Source organism: Synchiropus splendidus, chromosome 7 (assembly GCF_027744825.2).
Source record: "Synchiropus splendidus isolate RoL2022-P1 chromosome 7, RoL_Sspl_1.0, whole genome shotgun sequence".
Taxonomy (NCBI): domain Eukaryota; kingdom Metazoa; phylum Chordata; class Actinopteri; order Syngnathiformes; family Callionymidae; genus Synchiropus; species Synchiropus splendidus.
Genome location: NC_071340.1, coordinates 17,887,462 through 17,908,882, shown reverse-complemented (window position 1 = coordinate 17,908,882; position 21,421 = coordinate 17,887,462). Strand labels below are relative to the sequence as shown.

The 21,421-nt window shown below is 47.5% G+C and overlaps 1 protein-coding gene across 3 annotated transcripts; it reads left to right on the top strand.

The window, feature by feature from the left end:
* The first annotated feature begins 2,296 nt into the window (after positions 1–2,296).
* castor1 (cytosolic arginine sensor for mTORC1 subunit 1) lies at positions 2,297–19,435 on the top strand. Of its 3 annotated transcripts, none has more exons than XR_008415559.1 (12): positions 2,297–2,423; positions 4,920–5,047; positions 6,087–6,132; positions 6,415–6,509; positions 10,181–10,251; positions 11,211–11,351; positions 11,421–11,452; positions 11,518–11,612; positions 11,714–11,797; positions 11,864–12,286; positions 15,803–15,873; positions 17,593–17,667. XR_008415559.1 is itself a non-coding variant. In XM_053870812.1 (9 exons), the coding sequence occupies exons 1-9, from the start codon at positions 13,110–13,112 to the stop codon at positions 19,139–19,141; spliced, it is 999 nt and encodes a 332-aa protein (XP_053726787.1). In that variant the 5' UTR covers positions 12,799–13,109; the 3' UTR covers positions 19,142–19,435. The 3 variants fall into 3 exon arrangements, 1 of the variants encoding a protein (XP_053726787.1); XR_008415558.1 differs by lacking the exon at positions 2,297–2,423 and adding an exon at positions 2,763–2,945; XM_053870812.1 differs by lacking the exons at positions 2,297–2,423; positions 4,920–5,047; positions 6,087–6,132; ... (5 more) ...; positions 11,714–11,797; positions 11,864–12,286 and adding exons at positions 12,799–13,222; positions 17,848–17,983; positions 18,277–18,400; ... (2 more) ...; positions 18,906–19,000; positions 19,076–19,435 and having other exon boundaries at positions 17,593–17,786.
* Positions 19,436–21,421: the final 1,986 nt, after the last annotated feature.

The window sequence follows — 21,421 nt, the reverse complement described above, 5'->3', positions numbered from 1 at the left end:
TGAATTGCACGGATTTGTGGGACTACAACGTGTTCCGGGTGGAATCCTGTCACCGTAAATAATCCCTGATTCTGGACTTGAAATGTGCTGGCGCTGATGGTGTCATTAGAGCGGGCCAACAATACAGGTGGAGGCCTTTGTAGGTATGATCTGATGCGCTGTTATGTAATTCCTGTGGGTAGAGTGATGGATCAGAGAGCAGCACGCTGCCGATGAAGAGAAGTGAAAGTGGGCCGCACAAAAGGCTTTAAGTGCCGCATGACGAGTTGAATAGAGAAAGCAGGTTTGAAAGAACGTTAGATAAGAGTTCTGTGTACCGGCGTGCGCACATGTGATTAGCTAGGAAATAAGCGAGCGGCTCGTGAGGCGCCCAACAGACCTGGTGTCATCTTGGCTGCACGTGTGCTGCTTCTATACATCGCACCACTGTAACCACTGGCTCAGGGTCCTGTCAGCCACCGAAACATCCCTGGAACATCACTTGAGGAACTTGCAAACACACAAGCTCCTCCACCAGCGAAGCCAGGAGCACCTGCTGTACCACCAGGCACTGAAGTGCTCTGAGTCAAAAACAGCGTCTGAAGCAGCCAAAAAGTGTACTGTAGAAAGAGTACTTGGACAACAGTGGCACAGCCACGGCCACTCTCTAGTTTACTCGAAAAGGAGTAGTGAAGTAATCTCTTTCTTTGGTGTCTTTCATCGTGTCTTGTATTTCTCTACATGCATTGAATTGGTTTAAGATATTTTAAGAAGTTCTATATGATTTCTTTGGTTGGTGTGTGGGTGGGGTCGAGTCTCACCTTGGCCACCCCAAGAAATATTTCTGACTCCGCCTCTGGTGAGCACACATGCTAAAATGTCACTCAGTACTTTAGTAGTCTGTACTTGGTTAATCTATATTGTGTGAAAACATATGTTTTCCTCTATTCCAGTCATTTGTACTGAGGACTGATAAACTGATAATAAAAAAGAACTGATCTAGTGGTTTGAGAGTCCCTTAACATGATCATATATCAGTACATGTTTGTTTCCACAAAGCTCTCTATGATTTCAAATACAGTGGTACCTCGGTTTTTGAACATCCCGGACATCGAACAAATCGGAGGTCGAACAAAAATTTCGACATTTTTTTGCTTCTGATTTCGAACAAAAATCCAGAACTCGAACGGCCCCGAAAAAGCCGGAACCAATCAGCTGACCCACGACGCGCTTTGTTATTGTGTATAACGCAGCCTCTGTATGCAGACATGCCCCGTTAGCTACATTTACTGGCTGTTTTTTCTTCATATTGAAGTGTAAAACCTTTCCTGTCTCCGCACTGGACCGTGGTAGAGTGTCACAGGGGAGGTGCTCGCTCTCCACACCTCCGAGGCTGGAGCGCTCACTCCAGGGTTTGATGTCCTGTTGTGGGCTGGAGCTGGGACAGGGATGAGGCGAGTCTGGGACAGAGCGTTACTTGGTTTATGACTGTCACAGCCAAACTGCACAGAAGCGCACATTCAGAGCTGGACACGCACCGGGCACCTCTTCACTTCTGGAGAGACGTCACTCACTCGACAACCCCTCCCACATGCAGCGGCCACACACATAGAGGAACAGCCACCTGCAGCAGACACTCTACATTCACTCCTACAAAAGCCTATTTTAAGGCTTGGAACGCATTCTTTCTTTTTCCATTCATTGTAATGGGAGAAATCGATTCAGATTTCGAACAATTCGCTTCTTGAACAGCCATCTGGAACGGATTGTGGTCGAGAACCGAGGTACCACTGTATTTACATTAAGCAATGAGCGAGGTTCTATGGCCACGCCCACATTGTTGTGATTGGTCAGGATGGAACCTTCATCCCGCCTCTGACAGCTGCTGTCAGATATGCCTCCCACGTGAAACAACGTTTATGCTGGAGTCTATCTTCCAAACCAAAAGAGTGCGCCGTTGTGTTCCATACTGGTTAAATGACCGAGACTCGGTTGTAACATTTCCTGTAAAGACAGACATGAGTTGTGTCTTCAGAGGGCCGGGAGCGTGCGGGTGTTGGTTCCAGAGGCTGGCTGGAGTGTGCCATCTAGTGGGGAATCACGGTTTTTGGACTTGTCGAGTCATGCTGACATGATTAAAGCTTTGCTTCGGAATCGTTGAGAAGTACTGCTGGCTCTGTTACATCACGAGTGTGTGCTGACGGTGTCAGAACTGAAGCTAGCGCCTCCTAGTGGGTGAAGTCTGGCGAAGTTCATGAACGGAATCACTGGCCTCACAAACACAACATGCCAAACACAATGTATTCCAGTGATTGACCACACATATTGCAAACTTCCAATTGTTTTGTTTATTTATGCCATGACGTTTTCTTTTCTTAAAAACCAACCCAAACCGAATGAAGTCTGAGATGGACCTGAAATATGAGGACTATTAATCTGATATGGTAAAGACCCTTAACAGTACCATTCGGAAACTGAAGTCTATTAGGAAAATTAGGAAGCCGAATATAGAGAATCTCTATAATAGGTTTCCAGATTTTAGAAATGCAGTTGAAATCCCGTTAAATGGGAGAAAATGTTGGTGTAATCTGTATATAATGATTCTTTCCAATGTAATACCGAAGCACATTTCTGTTTGTGAATTGAAAACCCGTTAAAATAAGGCGCTGCCATTTCGTTTTTTGGTGGGTAACTATATGATTTTAAAACTAGTTGAGTGGAGCTGGTTGACGAGCTTGAATGCGAGTTGTTCGAGACTATTTTGCGCATGCGTTTTACGTCATCGTCTTTAAATGTCCGGCGGGGTTTATTAACTATCACAACTTCAGTTAAATATTAACTAGGCCGCTGAGTTAACGTGTCACAGGGCGTTTTTGCCTCGCGGGGAACATGGCTGTCACCAAGTGTGTGTGGAATAATGGACGTAAACTTCACCGTTCGCCTGCCATTCTGCGTCAAGTGAGCCGGTAAGACCGTGCCTTCACGTTAGCGACGTGATAGTGGAATATCACGGCGCCTGTTTGACGCTGGATTTTCCATTTAAACACAGCCTTCAGCTTGATGTTACTCCTCGCTAAATCATGGTGCTTTTGGTTAATAAAGGGTGCATGTACGTGTTAACTGCTTTAATTGACCAGAATATGTATACATGCTAATATTAGCCAAGGCTAAAAACATCAACTTCCGTTGATGCTTGTAGCATGTCAGCTAGTGGTCCGACAGCTACTGGAGGCTGCTATAAACTGCTGTTAAACAAAGTCGAATTAAGTGTCGTTTGGGTTGGTTCGAAAATGTACAGCACAATTCTCAAGCAAACTGTAATGATCTGCTCTGTGAACTCTGATCTGTCGTGATAAACTGACTGTAGCTGCCATTTATGATTAACCTCTGTGTGTAAGTGTGGCCGTGTGTGTTTCCTCTTCAACAATGCTGGCTTCAGACCCACTAAGTTAGTTTTTAGAAGCCACCAGGGGGATCGTTTCTAATTATAGTTCCAAATTAAAGCCATCAGGCCATGATGTTATTAAAAAGAAGTTTTCATTGACATTGAAAGTGTGTGTGTGTGTGTGCGTGTGTGCGTGCGTGCGTGCGTGTGTGTGTTTGTTTCCAGTTTGGAAAGAGGCTTTGTAACTTGAAATTACCAAATGACTTTGAACGCACTTCATTTCTTAGAAGATAAGGTTGCGTTGATGGAGAAACAACAACATTTTTGGATCTCAACATTAAAAACTGTCTGGCATTTGTGGAAATCATAACTTGAATCATGCAATCTGTTCATTTTTACGGCCACTTGGGTGTTTTCTAAGTCAAACTGTCAAAGCAGATGAATGTGTTTTGCACCAGAAGTCAGCAATTATTTAGATTGTACAGCCCAGCAGTTGGTTCATTCATGCTTTTCAAAGCTTAGACAATTTGGAGCAACAACTAATTTTCTGTTGTGTATCTCCCATTAATGCAAGTTGAGGTGTGAATGCACGAGTGTTGGCCCGGCTGAGAGTCTGGCTGCTGGTTCTGATAAGACATCGTCTGATTATCCCAAAGGGTTGGAGGCTTTCCCAGCTAACACACCTCATGTTATGAAGTAATTCTTGTAATTCTAGCACTGGACCTCACAGAGTTCCCTTTGGTTCTGCTGCTGATCTATGGATCTTAGAGAGCAGCTGAACAAAAATGTATCCAAGTTATTTGCAGACCTTTGGAGATGCACAAGCTTTATGGTGAAGCAACATCATAGAAATTGCATTTTATTTTTCATGTAATTGTATTTTTTCAAACAGACTGAAATTGTGTCATCCAAATATTATATAATTTATTATATATTATATAAATTTAGGCAGAAGGCAGCATCAACTTTCATCGACTCTCCGACGTGCTGTTAATTTATTTCCAATTTTCCTGGAGTATTTGTTTGACAGCCATTGTACTGGATCATTTTAGTCAATCTTACATTCCATCTTCAAATTACCCATCTGATTCTGCTACTTGAAAGCTAATAAATCTCTTTATTATCTTATTGTCTGCATATTGAAGAAAGTGGAAACACTTTCCCAACTCTTCAAAAGCGTCGTGAACAGATAATGTAAAGTCAGAATGTGTGCATGAAGTGCAACGTCACTCCTGCTGTTGCTCTTCAAAAGCTTCCACAGCTAATGTCTTCGATTACAGCAGCTGATTAAAAAGAATTGCCCCCCGTATAATTCTGATCTCCAGAATTGGTGCCGCTGTGATGGACCACTCAGCCCACTCACCCCATCACACAGCAGTATGTCGTCTCTTTCATATCAAAGCACATTAGCATGACTATCTTTTGGCCCACATGTCACGCACATTTCCACGTCCCTTTTAAGTTGGTCTGTGTCAAAGCATCCACAACTTCCCGGCAAATGTGTCGTCGCTCTGAGCCCTTTGTGTAACTTTCTTTCATCTGTGCTTTTGTGTAGGAGGTTTTCAGAGAGCGCAGACAAAGGCTGGTTCCGGTCCCTGTTTGTGCACAAAGTGGATGCCAGGAAAGATGCCCACTCCAACCTGCTGTCCAAGAAGGAGACCAGCAACCTGTACAAGATTCAGTGTAGGCTCTTTTTCCGCTCTCACATAGTTCGCCTGCTCTTCTGGAACACTTCTATCTGCTCAGCGAGCGTGATTTCACTGGCACGACTGTTTCACGAATCTGGTGTTTAGATATACACGTCATAACCAGTCTCCATAGTAGTAACTATTAAAGTCATCGGTGTGGCATCTGACGCTATACTTATACAGAAGAATATCTATGGTTAAACCCAAAGCTGCTCCAAAAGTAGCCCCGACGGACACCAATGAGGAACTCCAGTTGCCTCCCCGGGTAAAGCCCCAGCAGCCAGGGTGGTGCCTGTGACTGCACTCCATCACTGATGAAGTGAATACTCGACACTTGCCTGTACTTCCTCCAGGCATCTGTTCATCATAGCGTGCGAATACCACTACCTGCCAAGCACTAGCAGGTCTTCAGTCTGAGCCTGGAGCTCTTATAAGAGCACAATATTCTGTGACAAGTTTGAAACAAGCTAATGTTGTGGGCGCTGAAGTCTATATGAATTTACTCTGCGTCACCTGAGTGAAAAGTCTGGAGGTGAGGAACGCCAGTGTCCCAGTCAGCAGTGCCAGGAACATGACCACGGCCAAGCTGCTCCAGGTGTGTAGTTGCCTGGTGCCGCAGGAGGACGATGAACCCCCAGGAGTTGATGGCAAGCACGGCATAGCAGGACTCATTAGCGCCACCGGGGAGAGCATACATCAGCCCAGGCAGGCAGCTTCAAGTTTCTGTGAAGTTTTCTCAGACTGATTTGTGGTGTTTTGTGCGAGCGTGTGCCAATAGCGGCGCTGTGTCTTGCAGCGAAATCCATCATCCTCTCCAGCTTTGATCTCCGCCTGCGTCGCGCCCGGCTCCATGTAGAGATTTCAATTTGAACACTCCATCAGCCGTAGCCTATAACCTATTGAAAGTGAATCGGTTTTGTGTGTAGACGTCTTTGCTGAATCAGAGTGTGAAATTACTTTGTTGAAGAATTTGATTGTTGCTTTTATTCCGTGCGGGAAAGAGACAAAAAAAGAAATGTACCTTTCTTTTTCAGTTCACAACATCAAACCCGAGTGCCTGGAGGCGTACAACGGTCTCGAGTGAGTCTTCCCGCACACTTCTCACCCGCACACTCACTTCTCTAGTTTGATTCCCCCTAAAAATGTGGTGGACAACTCCAGAGTCCAGAAGCAGCTAATGAGATTGTGTTGATGGTGCTGTTGCGGTTGTCAGCGTGGCTCTAATGGCTCCCCTGCAGAAGACTAATCGGGTGTAAAATTGAAGTAGAGGAATTCCCTGGGCATGAAAAGAGAGTCTGGTAATTGTGACTGCTCGCCTTGTTATCGGAAACATTGAATGTGGTTTTCATTGTGCTGACTCAGAGCTGAGGTGCAGAAACGGCTTCACCAGGATCCGGATTATCCCTGCCAGGTGGTGGGCAGCTGGAATACCTGGTACGGAGAGCAGGACCAAGCAGGTACCAGAAGCTCGCACACACTCTGTGCTGCCATCACAGCGCAGTCACACACACTTCATAAACATGTTGAGAAGATGGGACTTCATTGATCCTCTTCGTTGACCTGCTGTCGAGCAGCATCACAGCTGAGGACAACATTTGTTAGAGGTATCTATGAGGCGCACTGTTTGGTCCACAAACCTCAGAGATGTCAGCAGGGAAGCGCTCACTGACAAGGACCAGAAAGGTATCCCTGCCACCTTCTGTTTAATCATGTCTCAGTTGTTTTTAGTTTGCTGCAGTAGAACCCTGTTTTTGTTTAATACACGTGCGTGCCTTCAGCCGTGTGCTTGATGGTCCTGTGCTGATACACAACAGTGAAGACGAATACTGCGCAGATGACAGATGTCCACTTACATTTACAGATAAATGTGCTTTTCAAACCACTTCAAGAAAACAATGTGCATTTTGTGCTATTGATCCAATTATATATCTACATGTGAATTCAGTACATGTACAATGTGGTATGGGTTCCAAAGTTTTAATTAGGGATGCACCGTTACCAGTTTTTTTCCAAATCTCGTAGTGTATCAGTACTTGCATTTGAGTACTCACCAAGAGCAAAACTGAGTGCATCATTGCACATAAAGTTATTTTGAGGTTTTTTTTCATTTTCATATACAGTGGTACCATAATCCATTCCAGACGGCCGTTCGAGAAGCGATTTGCTTGAAATCTGAACCGATTTTTCCCATTACAATTAATGGAAAAAGAAACAGTGCGTTCCAAGCCTTAAAATAGGCTTTTGTAGGAGTGACTGTAGAGTGTCTGCTGCAGGTGCGCTGTTTGTCTATGTGTGTGGCCGCTGCATGTGGGAGGGGTTGCAGAGTGAGTGAAGAGGTGCAGGTTCTGTGCAGTTTGGCTGTGACAAAGTCATAAACCAAGTCACGCTCTGTCCCAGACTCGCCTCATCCCTGTCCCAGCTCCAGCCCACAACAGGACATCAAACCCTGGAGTGAGCGCTCCAGCCTCGGAGGTGTGGAGAGCGAGCACCTCCCCTGTGACACTCTACCACGGTCCAGTGTGGAGACAGGAAAGGTTTTACACCACAATATGAAGAAAAAACAGTCAGTAAATGTAGCTAACAGGACACGTCTGCTTACAGAGGCTGCATTATACACAATAACAAAGTGCGTCGTTGCTCAACTGATCGGTCCGCGCATGTTATGTCTTTTCCGGCTTTTTTCGGGGGCGTTCGAGTTCTGGATTTTCGTTCGAAATCCGAAGCAAAAAAATCTCGAATTTTTTGTTCGAATTCCGATTTGTTCGAATTCCTGGACGTTCGAAAACCGAGGTACCACTGTATATTGTTATTCAAACAACGTTCCTCAGCAGTTTTTCTTGTACATGGGTGATGGTCACAGGTTTCATTGCAGTACAAACACAAATTTTGAAATCCAAAACTGATATTCAGACACTGCTTGCTGCTGTAAAGGAGCATCAGTTTCGTGGTATCAGTGGCCGTTCTATGAGTACAAGTAACTAACCTGGTATTAGCCGGTATTGGAGCATCATTACTGCCAATACGTGTCGTGCTCAACAAACCTTGACCTGTCATGTGATCTCAAACATCCAGATGCATCTTCAGGTTTCTGTACTAATGTTCATGACAATGTTGATGAGGTGTCATTTAGGCACTTCTTCTTCTCTTCATCTTCTACAATTTCTTGACTTGATATTCTGTCATTCAGAGACCAGAAGGTCAAAGGTCAAGGTGTTGCCCTCCTGTTACTTTATTTATACTGCTGTTGGGTTTCATTTGCACACCAAGAGTGTCTCATCTCTCATGGTGCGCAGAGCTGCAGAGACACATTCACTCTGCTGATCCAAACATTTATGAAGAGATTCCCTGTGGACAATCAACACAATGACAACTGTGTGAGTTCTGCTGGGATGAGCTGTTCTCGTCTGCTGTGTTTTGATTTCTCAGATGGCCTGGGTCCGTTCATTAAAATATAGAGCCTCATCACATTTAAATTACGAGCCGTTGATGATAGTTGAAACTAGCTTGGCCTTCACAGTCAGGATGCTGGTGAGAGATAGAGAATCAGAAGTAGATTCTTCTGTTCTCCAGCAGCCCAGTGGAAAGATACTGCTGTGGACTTTTCATTAGATATTTTAACATTAATAACGTTACTGAGGCAAGAACGAAAACTTGGGTTAATAATCAGTTTCAATGTATATATTATACCAGTGAAGAGCGGAAGCTTCCCTCCAACAGTGGAAAAAGCACTGACATCAGTAGAGACAGAGACTCTGAGGAGTCTTGGAGTTATTCGATGCCGATGAGGTTTCAGTCGCGACCGTCAGACTTGGATCCATGTTCAACACCATGTTAAGTTAGTGAGGTCGGTGTGTCACGCTGCTGTGACTGAAACTTGTGTCATATGTTTCGTGTATCATTCATACGAAGGTGAGAGCTGCACCAGACCACACTGTTAGAACTATGACACAGGATCATCATCTGCTAGCCTCCCGAAATCTGTCACGAGACTGACATCCCAGGCGAATCATGTGACGGCCCGTTTCCGTCCCCAGAATGAGGCTCCGCCCCTTGTTGATGTCAGCTGCCTGTAAAGCTCTGATCCTGTTTCGGGTTCTGTCTCTGCTGACGGGAGACTTTTGAGCCCTAATGTGTGCACACAGCCAGACAGTGTTGATGATGATTTCTTTGGAAAGTTATTTTCTTACAGACTTTAAACGCGTCTCCATTGAGTCTCTCTGGATCGTTAACTTCCCCATTATTGTTAATTGATTTCTTTACTGTGTAATAAATGAACAAATGAATGCAAGTGCTCCTAATCCTGACATCCAGAGGATCTTCAGACGCTCGCGCAAGTGTGAGCCATAAATGTTGCTGCAGTTAAAACATGGCGGTGTGGGACAGCGCTCCCTCGTCTGTCTTCTGTTCTCATTCACGAGTGAGGGAAGGATGGAGGTGGACTGACATCTCTCAGTCAGGACGACTATGTGGAGAAAGAGCTGAGCCAGAAGGCCAAGCTCTCCAAACTGAGGTCGCCAGCTTTGGAGAGTTTCTCTGCCTGGACTCTCTAAGAGGGAGAAGCTCCGTCATCCAGGAGAGACACAGAGGAGAATCTCCTTCAAAAGTAGATAGTTGTCAGGACGTCTCCTGGAGTAGTGAGGTGTTCGACTGGGGGGAGGTCCCGGGCCAGACCCACTGTGGATGGATGACTGCCAGCTTACCTGGAGCACCTGTCCAGTCTCCCACCGCACTGGGTTTCACTTCAACCTGTGGGTTTCCTCTTGGCTGATACACCTTCCTCACATTTGTTAACGATAAAATCAAATTGATTTGGTGGTCAGAGTTGATGCTTTTATGATGCATACTTCCATTTTTGTTGTATTAGCCGGAATTGTTTTCACTTTTTCTCCTGAATGAATTCAGTGTCACTCATTTCGTATAAGATGGATCTAAACATTTTTACCCTTCATCACTCATATTTGTTTTTTGTTTTTTTTCGTTCTTTTCTTTTGATTGTCGACTCGTCAACTATTTTCCCAAATGCCAATTTTCTCATCACGTTGGTCTCATCCTGACGGGATCTCTGTGAAAGCGACTCGTGTGATTCTTCCGTGTATCTCTGCTGACCTCTGCTGCTCTCTGTGTGCAGTGCATCTGTGGAAATACACCGGCGGTTATCCAGCGCTGACAGAATGTCTGAACAAACTCAACAACAACAAGGTAGTCGTTTGACCATAAGTACTGGGAAAACAAGCTGAGAGCCGGTCTCTGACGATACGTCACTGTCGAGTTCTCCCACTGTTGTGTGTTGAGTTTCACAATGTGACAGTGTTTTTCCCTCTCCTCTTGTTTTTGCCTTCTCGTGAAACGTTATTGCACTTGACGTTGTTTCTCTTGTCGTCTTCCTGCTCCTCTCTCATCTCGTTTTTCTTCTTCTATGCCTTTTTCATCTTTCATTCACTTCATTTTGTCCTCCTCCTTTAATTTACTTATGTTACTTTTATTAGTTACATTTCCTCATTTTTATTTATTCTTCTGTATTGTTCTGCATCCACTTGTTCTTGATAGATTCACATGTATTCATAGAACTGAAGTTACAATAAGTAACTCAGCATTTTTGTTCCTCCCGCCCTGCTCTTTACCTAGTTGTGTTCTGCTTCTTTTTAATCTGTTGCATTTTCCTTTTCATGTTTCTTCCTTTTATACTTTCCCATGCATTGCTCCTTTCCGCTACTTTCCTTATCTTGTTTTTCTGAGCGTTTGTCCTTGTCTTTTTCTGTTTTTTCTCCTTATACTTGTAGTTCTTCTTGCTCCTCCACTCATTTTGTTTTTCAACTTTTACTCTTGTCGTCCTGTTCTTGTTATTTTTCTGGCTTTACTTCCATGTCTTGCTCATCTCCCCATCTTCCTGTCATTCTTCTCATTTTCTTAAATTTCTTCTCTTCTTGTTCACTTCCCGTCTTGTTCTTTCTCCTCTTCTTCTTGCTGTGTCCTCCTCCCTCCCTTTTACCTAATTGTCCTTTTCCTTCTCTTACTTTCTCTTGTCTTTATTTTAGGATCCTACCTCTTCTTGTGGCGTTCCTTTCCCCCTCTTCTTTTTGTTGTTTTTAGTCTGGTGTTTCAGGTTCACTTGAGCGTGTGACCTTCATCCTCTCACTTCATCGTCTTCTATTCTCCAGGAATACTTGGCATTTCGGAAGGAGAGAGCCAAAATGTTGATTTCCAGGCGGAACCAACTCCTCCTGGAGTTTAGTTTCTGGAACGAACCTGTGCCAAGACCCGGTCCGAACATCTACGAGATGCGGACCTACCACCTGAAGGTTTGTTTGTCACGTGGCAACCATTTTCTTTTGCAATGACACACACTTTCCTCCTTGTGTGTCCTCCAGCCGGGAACAATGATCGAGTGGGGGAATCACTGGTAACTTTCACTCCGTCTCCAAACGTGTTCTGGTTCCAGCTTCCTTAACGGCCGTCCTCCGACAGGGCGAGGGCCATCAATTACAGGCAGCAGAACCAGGAGGCGGTGGGCGGCTTCTTCTCTCAGATCGGTGAACTCTACGTGGTTCATCACTTGTGGGGTGAGCAGGAAAAGTTCCCTCCTCACTGAGCCGATAGAGCCCAGCCTTCCCTTGTCCTGTCCTGCTCTGTTTTCAACCACACCTTTGGTCTCCTGCTGCAGCCTACCAAAGTCTGCAGTCCCGAGACGAGACCAGGAACTCGGCCTGGCTGAAGGACGGTTGGGATGTCAATGTGTACTACACAGGTAGGGGGCGATATGCTCTTCGATTTCCTCCTGACTCAAACCTGACTCTTATTTGTGCCTCCTCAGTGCCTCTGATCAGAACTATGGAGTCCAGGATCATGATTCCCACCCAGAGTTCGCCTCTCCAGTGAGCTACGGTGACTCGCCAACTGATCCGAGTCATTGCCAAGCGTTGAGTTACTGCCAAGTCAACAAACCTGTCTCACACATCAGCAGTAAATGGAGCTGCTGCCATCTAGGGCAGCATGAGCGTGAGGCTCATCTGCCCTTCCTGTTGTCTGTCCACCCTGTGGGATTTTGTTGTTCAATTAAAAGCAGCTGGATTCCAGTTCCAGCTCCTCTGAACACATGTAACAATAAATCTGTGTCTTTCCGCCACTCTATTGTCCAGGAGCTTTACAGTGCTGGTGTTCTTCCACAGCAGATGGTGTGAAGCTCGGTTGCAGTCCCGTGGAGTCTGCACCTTCAAAATAAAGCTCAGACCTGCAGGTAACGCAATAGAGCTCTCTCACACATCCAAGACCAGTCATGAAGTTCCTTGGACTTTTTAAGAGATTTAAGGAGAAAGTTGAAAGAGCTAAACTGTTTACTCATTATGAAGTAGCAAATATATTTCACAGTACAAAGACTTTTCTTTGACTTTATTTCACCTCTCCATTTGGAATTCTTTTTTTTTTTTTGATACAGATGTCATCGCCCTTTGACCACATCCTGACACTTGCTTAATTATTTATTTATTGCTGTGTAATCACTTGAAATAGAAATTATGCTGCTCAATATTGAACTTGTAGTTCCATTTTTTAATCATATGTTCAGTGTAAAAGTGATCCTTAAGTAACCATTTTATGTGTATTCTTTGTGAGGTAATCAAACTGTGGACTGGATCATTTTAGTTTTGATATAACTTTTCTTCTCACCAATGCAGTAGTATATTCTAGTTATTCTATACCTTTAAATACTTTTACTTATCGTCAAATTTTTCATTAGCTCTTTTACTTGATAATTTTTTTACACTTATTTCTGTCTGAAAGTACAAATACAAACGTTTTAGTGTCCTTTAATGTTTTTAACGACGTAAATAAGGTTTTATTTTGAAGTTCAGGAAGCGCGTCGCCGCCTGTCTCTTTAAGGTGTGTGTGTGGGGGGGGGCGTGTCTGTGTTTAAACACACACTGCTGTTGAGCCTGTGCTGGATTGCGTCGGATGTGTTTGCGTCTCTTCGGCTCGGCCGCTGCGGGACGCGGTGTTTTAGTCTCCCCGGTCCGCCTTCAACCAGCCTCGGAACCGGCACCTCTGTCGCACTGATCGCCACCATGGACCTGCACATACTGGACCACAGACTCCGGGTCACCAGCATTTCCAAAAAGGGACTGGTGCGTTTCACACACGCGCTTATCAAGCTCATCTTCCTCCGGAACCGGACTCGGTACGTGTCGCTCCACCTGAGCTGGGGTTGTTGGTTGTTTGTCACTACTGTCTAGTTTACAAGCAGCGGTCGGTACGTGAACGCACCGCGGGGCCAGGTTAACGCTGGCCGTGTATTTGATGAGTTCGCGGCCCCTACTTCGCCTGCTAAACCCGAAATCCGACATCAATCCCGCAAATTGTCCGGATATCGTGGCAGTTTTGAGTTAATCCTGGGATTTGTTATGTAATTGTTTGTTGCTGCACACATGTGGACGGGCAGACGTGAGAGTTGTGGAGTCCCGACACATTTGAAATGACCCGCCTGCAACTCGGACCCTGACTCTTCCTCACGTCAGGAGATGCTCCTCCAAGTCTCTGACAGGCCGCTGCAGTACTGGCCTGGAGCTGCATGTGTGAGTCGGCCGAGTCTGTGTCCAGACTTGGCCTTCTGGTCAGAGTCTGATCTGATGGCAGGGGTTACTGTGGTCTGGGAATGTCTCAGAGGTCCTCGACTAGAAACTCAATTTGTGGTGGTTTCAACAGGTTGCTTTGGAAACTGCTTTGAGTCTCAGACATCAAGGACCTCGTGTTCCTAAATAGAACTCCAGTCCTAGAAAAGTGGTGTTTAAGACAAGGCTTGGGGCCAAAGGCAGCCCGCGACATTGCTTTTGTTGTGATCCCAGCAGAATTGTGGAGTGTTGGTCCAAAACAGTTCCTATCATGAAGATGGGTAACTGGGAAACAATCGAGTCATGTTGAACTGCAGAACCTTCTGCAAACGTCACGGGAGGATCAGGGCTCGGGTTAGCTAACATGTCAACCTCTGTGTGCTCAGAAACTCAAGACCACAAGAATCTCTTTATTCATGTGTGAATCATTTGCTTTGCTGTGTTGTGCTGTAATATCAACTGCCAAAAATACTCTGCAGTTGCAGAAGTGACCACTGAGTGGCGCTCTTCAGTGGACCAGTAACCCTGCTTGTGTTAGCAGCACATCCTGCAGCTTGGTCCAGCAGAGGCCCACCATCGTCTCCAGCAGCCTGGAATGTCAAAGTAGAGTCGCAAACAAACACCCTTTGTGCCACCTTGTTGTTCCGTTGCGTCATGCGTGCGCTTTTCCTTCCGTCTTCCCTCGAGGATCACAGGACCGGAGTCGACTCGTTCGGAAGCCCCTGGTCCCGGCCCCCCACTGCTGTTTGCTGGCGGAGCTCTGAGCAGAATTCCAAGAAGGCCTGTGCCGCCGATCACAAATTGTGTTGCTTAATTGGACTGAACAGGGGCTGAGTGTGGGAACAGAACCCAAGTCTGTGTGGAGCACTCGCGTCCGGCTCATGATGGAAATGAGGTTCCTCTCTGTGTCTGGCATCCGAGGTTGCTGCTCCAGCACATCACTTTCACATAGCAGGGGGTGATTCTCCTTCTAATACATGTGGTAAACTCGAACGACAGGAACACTAACACCTGCTCGTCCTTCAGGAGGACATGAAGCTCAAACAGTGTCTGATGTTGGCCTTCGTTTAGAGTCCTGCTGGGACGGATCGGTAAGCCCACGCTGGGAAGGCTTGCCGGAGTCTAGCGAAATGGACCGGTCCATCCTCAGGTGGTTGATGTGGCTTGGACTGTGAGCTACTAGCTGCTTTGGAAATTCAGGGGCACGGCCCAGACCAAACCTGTGTTAGTGAGACCTCAGGTGAAGTGAGAGGCCACGTCATGGGGTGGGCTTCCTGGAGAACTAGTCTGGGTTCAGGGTGTTTGTGGATCATCAGGCGTGAAGGACCGTGTTGACATGCAGAGAGGCGAGGCTTTCTCCTCTGCCCCGTATCTTCTGCTCAGTGGTTCACGAATGATAGCATGTGCTGGAACAATGACGCTTCCCCCCCCCTTCTTCCTCAGGTTTAAAAATGGAACTCTTGGCCGCTGGTCTCGGTTCTTCTTGTTTTCTCAGCCTGGCCGGTCACGTCACGTAGCCCCCGCCCGCTGTCACGGATCAAAGTCCAGGAGCCTGGTGTCCACTCGCCAGCTCCCTGGCTACCTGTGGCTCCCACGTCCTGTTTGGTTACTTTTCAACTCGCGGCATGTCACGCACCGCCGCCGTGTCACAACAACACACGCTTCCATCAGCCCGCGATGGCCCTGGTGACAGTGTGAGGGAGACCAACCCCAGGCCCTGGGGCCGCTTTCTAGCCAGCATTTTTATGATGGATTGGATGCCTCCTGGTTGTCTGAGCTTCTCTCCATCAGAGTCCTTACTCTGGGTCACTCCAACAGGTGAGAGGAGAAACCCAACTGAGAGCTCTGTCTCCTGGCTCAGCTCTTTCTTCTCCACATGCACAGTGTCTGCCTGACTAGAGACTGCTGCGTCTCCATCCTCCCCTCACTCATGAACATAGACCCCTCAACCTTGACTTGACCTCTACAGGTCTGAGTGGACAGTTTTCTCAGGATCCATGTGAAGAGTGTGAGTGTATATAAACAATGCAGCAGCTCGCCTTGGCTCTCCACGCGCTGCCAACTGAAGCGGCAGCTCAGATCCCCCGGTCACCCTTGTGTCCTGAAGACTGGAGCTGATGTCTTCTGTCTTCTGCTGTCCTCTCTTTCAGCTGCAAGTTCTTCAGTTTGACGGAGACACCCGAGAACTACACGGTGGTCCTGGACGAGGAGGGCTTCAAAGGTACCGCCATCATCTCACACTGACCCGCGTCTGCAACACACACCGGCATGTTTGTGTCACGCTCTGATCAGCGACATCACCGTCGGATAGCCACCGTCACGGGTCTTGTGACATCACACTCAGGACTCTTCTAACCGAAACAAGAGAAAGCATGCCCTGTGACTGTACTCATACCACTCCTCCCACATTCTTTAAACATGCTTCACCTATTTCTGATGACGCTCTTCATCTTTTGGTTAGAAAAGTCACACTGAAAACTGAGACCCACACAACCTCTGCGCACTAACCTGTGTGTGTGCCCGCGCCTCTGTGGGGAGCAAAAAAAAAAAAAGCTATCCTTGTGAGGACCTTTTGCCAATGTGGGGGCCATTTGGCTAGACCCCACAAGGTTACACATCATTTTGAGGATGAAGACCTCAAAATAACTGCATCATTATAACTGGGTTCAGTTTGGTTCAGAGTCCTGGTTAAGGTTAGCCATGTGTTTTGGATGGTTAGGTTTTGGGAGGGAGACTGGGGAAAGGGTTATGGCCAAATGAACTCTTGTGTCTCCACTGACTCTAACAAGGTTGATCTGTGTAGTGACATCAGTGTCCACTAGAGGCCGCCCTGGTGCTGACTTAACTCATTAGTTGGCCTCGAACAACTGACTCAAATGTGAGTCGGTTGACTCAACTCTTGCAACATCGCATGATCAGTGTCTCTCACACATACACAAACAGGAAGGTTGTTGTGTAGTTAGAATGGTGTGAGTCATCAACTGCTCCACCTGCTGGCTGTGCTGAGTAAAACGCGCTGTGACGTTTGGAAACGCTTTTTATGTAGTTCAAAGCGTCCGGTTGTGAGCTCATCTCCGGTGGCCGGGTCAATTTCGGGGAAAGCGCCGTCGGCTCACTTCAGTTCACTTGTTCATCTCTGGAATTTTGAAAGAGTGGTGATGTGAAACGAGATCGCGGTGGTGGTTTCCACCTGCCACTTGTGTCAGAGTCCTCTTTGACTCACAGAGTCCATGCCGTCAGGCAGGATGCTGGCTGAAGGTCAGCTCCACGCCGGAGTTTTGAAGGGGGCTTTTTGGAGGCCCATGAATGAAATGTAGAATAGACAGAAGTAAACAGTGGAACTCACTGGTGCAGTGTCACCCGAACACTCTACGGGATGGACGTAAACTAACATGGCTGACCGCGAGATCCACCTCTCTCCACAATATATCTGACCCTCGACATCCCGACCCTGTGGAACATATCAGCTGTATTAATGAGCCACTGAACAACTCCGGTCACACACACACAAACAGACTCCGACTTATTTTCTCATCGTTTTTTTTTAAGCATGGACATTCATCTATTTCTATTTTGTTAAAATCGTTGCAGCTTTTTTTGGGGCTAATAACAGACACTGGGTCCTTATTTCTGGTCATGTTGTTACAGAACCATAAATGATCCGACTTTCACTGCAATGTTTTAATAATTCTGCAAAAAAAAAAACTGCCATTTTTGGCTGCATCAGTCACCAGAAAAGTCTGTGAGCTCCTGGAGGGACTGGTTAATGCCCTGCTACTAAACCAGCACTGTGACAAATAAACTCACAGTATGAAAACATTAACACAACAGACACATACTGTTGTACAACCCACTGGAGAAATCCTCAAACTCCTCAATACTCTTTTGTAAGTCATAAAATACACAATGCGATCACACACTACTCGACTTCTTCCCGCAGAGCTCCAGCCTTCAGAGCACCTGCAGGTGGAGAGCTCCATCTGGCTGCCACTCAACGTGGTCTGTAACGGCAACGCGTCCAGCAGTTCGCAGGCGGTGGGCGTGACCAAGATCGCCAAGTCTGTGATCGCACCGCTGGCCCAGCAGCACGTGTCCGTCTTCATGCTGTCCACCTACCAGACCGACTTCATCCTGGCGAGTGTCCGCAGGTTCGAGTCCTGCCTCCACTCGCGCTGACCTTGGTCTCTTGTTGCAGGTGCGGGAGAAGGACCTGTCGGTGGTCATCGGCACTCTGGAGGAGGAGTTCAACATCTTCAGGGAGGTGGGCGGAGAATCAGTGCCGGTCCACGGCCAGGACGTGTCCAACGGGCTGCATGGCAACGGCAGGGAGGGTGAGTGCCCCGGTGATGCGCTGCTGCTGATGTCATCGCTGCCCTCGACTCCAGGGTTGAACCCACGACCTGACTCTGGTCGGACGTGATGTGGAGAGCCTCTCCGAGTGGGGACTTCTGTGGTGGCATGTCCTGTCCAGAGCTGAGATCCTCTGCAGGTGGACAGTCAGCCGGGCCGTCACGTGTCCTTGAACCGGATTCCGGCCCTTCCTGAGATCCTCCCTGTGGTTCTTCTGTCCCTCTCGATGCATCTGTTTCTGACCCGGGTGATGGGCTCTGTTCTCCTCCCGCAGCACTGCAGCCCACCCTACACCCGGTTCTGATCCCTCACAACCAGTTCTGTGTCATGTCCCTGGACCCAGACACGCTGCCCTCCGTCGCCACCATCCTCATCGACGTCCTCTTCTATTCCGGCGGGTGAGTCTTCCAGGTGACCCCCGGAGGTCATAACCTCTCGCATGGTGGTCAGGAAGACAATTTTATACGTCTAGTATTTTCTGTTCTTATATCTGTATAGTAAGTACAGTAGTATACACAGGCGTAAGAGCAGAAGGTTGTAGGTTCTGAACCTTGCCCTGTCTGTGCTTCAGGTCCAGAGAGGAGGCTCAGGCGTCTCCAGGTCCGGACCTGGACTGCATCACGTTCTTCTCCTTCTCGCTTATCGACGGCTACGTGTCCCTGGTGATGGACACGGACGCCCAGAGACGGTGCGTCCCACCTGAGTTTGACTAACCACTCCTTGGTTACCATGGTGACCAGGCTTCTCTGCAGGTTTCCCGCCGACCTGCTCTTCACCAGCTCGTCCGGCGAACTGTGGCGGATGGTGCGGATCGGAGGGCAGCCGCTGGGCTTCGGTGAGTCGCACTGGTGTTGTTGTCGTGACCGTGGCGGCAGCGGTGACTTCTTCTCCTGTCGTCCACAGACGAGTGCGGGATCGTGGCGCAGATTTCTCAACCGCTCGCTGACGGCGACATTTCCGCGTACTACATCAGCACCTTCAGCTTCGACCACGCCCTGGTGAGTGTGAGGTGCCGCCCCCCTTAGGTGGGGCGTGGGACTGCAGTGTGCAGCTGAGCTGATGTCTCTGTCCAGGTCCCAGAGGAGGACATCAGCAGCGTGACGGAGATGCTGCAGCACCAGAGGACAGACGCCAGCTGACCTCTGACCTCTTCAGCAAGTGCTGCCGCCTCTGCTGCTGCTGCTGCCGCTGCGTCTGCTCTCCTGCAGGGGGCGACGCGGAGACTGTGCCTTGACTAGAGATGCAGAACACGTGAGCAAAGGCCACTAGAGGGCGCCACGCTTACATCTTGAATGCTGTCGATCCTAGAAAACACACACACACAACCTGGTAGCCAGGAATATAGAGGTCCACACACACACACACACACACACACACACACACACACACACACACACACACACACACACACACACACACACACACACACTGACTGACCGACCTGCCTGTTCAGTAATACACAATAGCAAACACACAGACACACTTCTTGTTGTGTGTCTGACTTCTACAGTGGTGAATGTTGCAGTGGACTGAAAAGATAATGGAGCAGCTGTTGCAGTCAGTATTTGCTGACATCATCACGAGGCATAACACTCGTCTGCTCGCGAAGCTAATGCCACCATCCTGTCAAGTTTGGTACAGCTGCTTTTTTCTTTTGTACAGATGTCATTAAAAGTTTTGCGTTAACTTTTAACACGGCGTTTGTGTCTTCGTTTACGTCTTTCACTGCCGATTGTGTGTTACTGCTCTGTTGGTGTTCATGCTAAATGTTAGCAAACAGCTTGGTCCTTTTATCATTTTGTCCTAGCTACAATTCAGCGTGTTTCATCTCGCAATTACACATCATGGCTTCATCTACTGTGGCAGCAAGCTCAGTTGCTAATGGTACCTGTACTGGTTAGCATCAGAAAACCACTAGCATATGGCTAGCTGTTGCTAAAGTGTTCGCCGACCTCTCGCGCCAGTCGCCCACTTCACTTGCCGAGTGAGCAAATGGGTGATTCTTTTTTTAGCTCGATCTTGAGTCACATTTGACAGAAGCTTTCTGGGAAAGCAAAGTCGTCATGGTAGCCTGACGTGATCGGTATCAGACAGGAAGTGGACGTGTCACCTCTGCATGATTGCACATCTGTGGGCGGACAAGGTTCATAAATAAACTGAAGAAAATGTGGACGATCAACTCGCCACCATGGACCGGACTCTGCGACTCCTGCTGCTCTCAGGTGAGTGCGCCCCAAATGGTGACCATCCTCGCTGTTGTTCGCTCCAACTCACAAACACGTCTCTGGTTTTACTTCTAGATTCAGGTTTAAAAAAAAAATATATATATATATATATATATATATATTCATAATCATTTCACTGTTACTTCAGTGATCTGTTTCCAGGAGCAGGAGTTGGTTGTGGTAGTTGTAATGAAATCAGCTTACAGTATAATATGATTTTTCGGGGCATTTGTTCATATAATTCACTTTTTCAATTCTCATTCATCACTATTATTAATATAATTCTTATGTTAGTTATTTTCAAGTCAGCGAGGAGGTGGGCGACCAGGTGTCGGTGGATTGCACAGTAGCTGCTGGAATCTATAGATGAGAGGTTGCCAGTCTGTGACTCGCACCCCCAGCTGCTCTCGGGTCATTGGTCTGCCCCCAGTCCCCTCACCTGCCTCAGAACTCGCTTCCAAACGGTCTGGTAACAGACGTGGCTTGCAGGCCATGTAAAGGCCTCTTGATCCGGCGGGTCGGACGACTCTCCTGAGCCACCAGGAGGCGCCAATCCTGCTCCAACTTCTCTCAGCATTGAATTTATTTAGACTTTTCCCTGCCGTGGCCTGTAGAGGTCTCACTACAGACAGACCTTTCCCATCGTTGAATGATGACACCATCAGCAGCACTGTTTGTGTGTGACGTGCATGATGCTCACCCCGAGTCCTGCCTGCAGTGATGTTCCTGGCTCTCCACTGGAGATCCGCCGTCTTCGCGCCGACCGGTGGTACCCTCGACTTGTCGGAGCTGATGGACCTGACGAACCTGCTGTGTTTGGAAACCAACCAGCTGCTGCAACAATACGTGAGTTGAAGCTTCTGAGTCTGAGGTGTCGCAACCTCCACTGTCCGGAGTCTCAGAGCTCCTCAGTGGGAGGGTCTTCAGGTCCTAACACGCAGCTAATGGCTATGTTTAAGAGCCCTCTGAGCAGTTGTTAATACCCTCACTCATGGGCCTGTTTCACACTTACTTCGTCACAACACAACCACCAGAATGTTTATGGCAGGTCAGATCAGGCTCAGGCTACATCCGACTTCAGCTAGCTCACGTTCTTGTTTGCTGATGGCCCCAACTACCGCTGTCCAGCTAACCTCTGGTCCCGATCCGGATCCTGAGTCAGAATCGGATCCATCAATCCCAAACGTCGCCCAA

Bases quoted from the DNA above. Each gene is read 5' to 3' on its own strand.
- castor1 (XM_053870812.1), top strand. From the start codon at position 13,110: ATGGACCTGCACATACTGGACCACAGACTCCGGGTCACCAGCATTTCC. The intron at 13,223-15,802 runs GTACGTGTCGCT...CCTCTCTTTCAG, and splicing joins TTCCTCCGGAACCGGACTCG to CTGCAAGTTCTTCAGTTTGA. The intron at 19,001-19,075 runs GTGAGTGTGAGG...GTCTCTGTCCAG, and splicing joins TCAGCTTCGACCACGCCCTG to GTCCCAGAGGAGGACATCAG.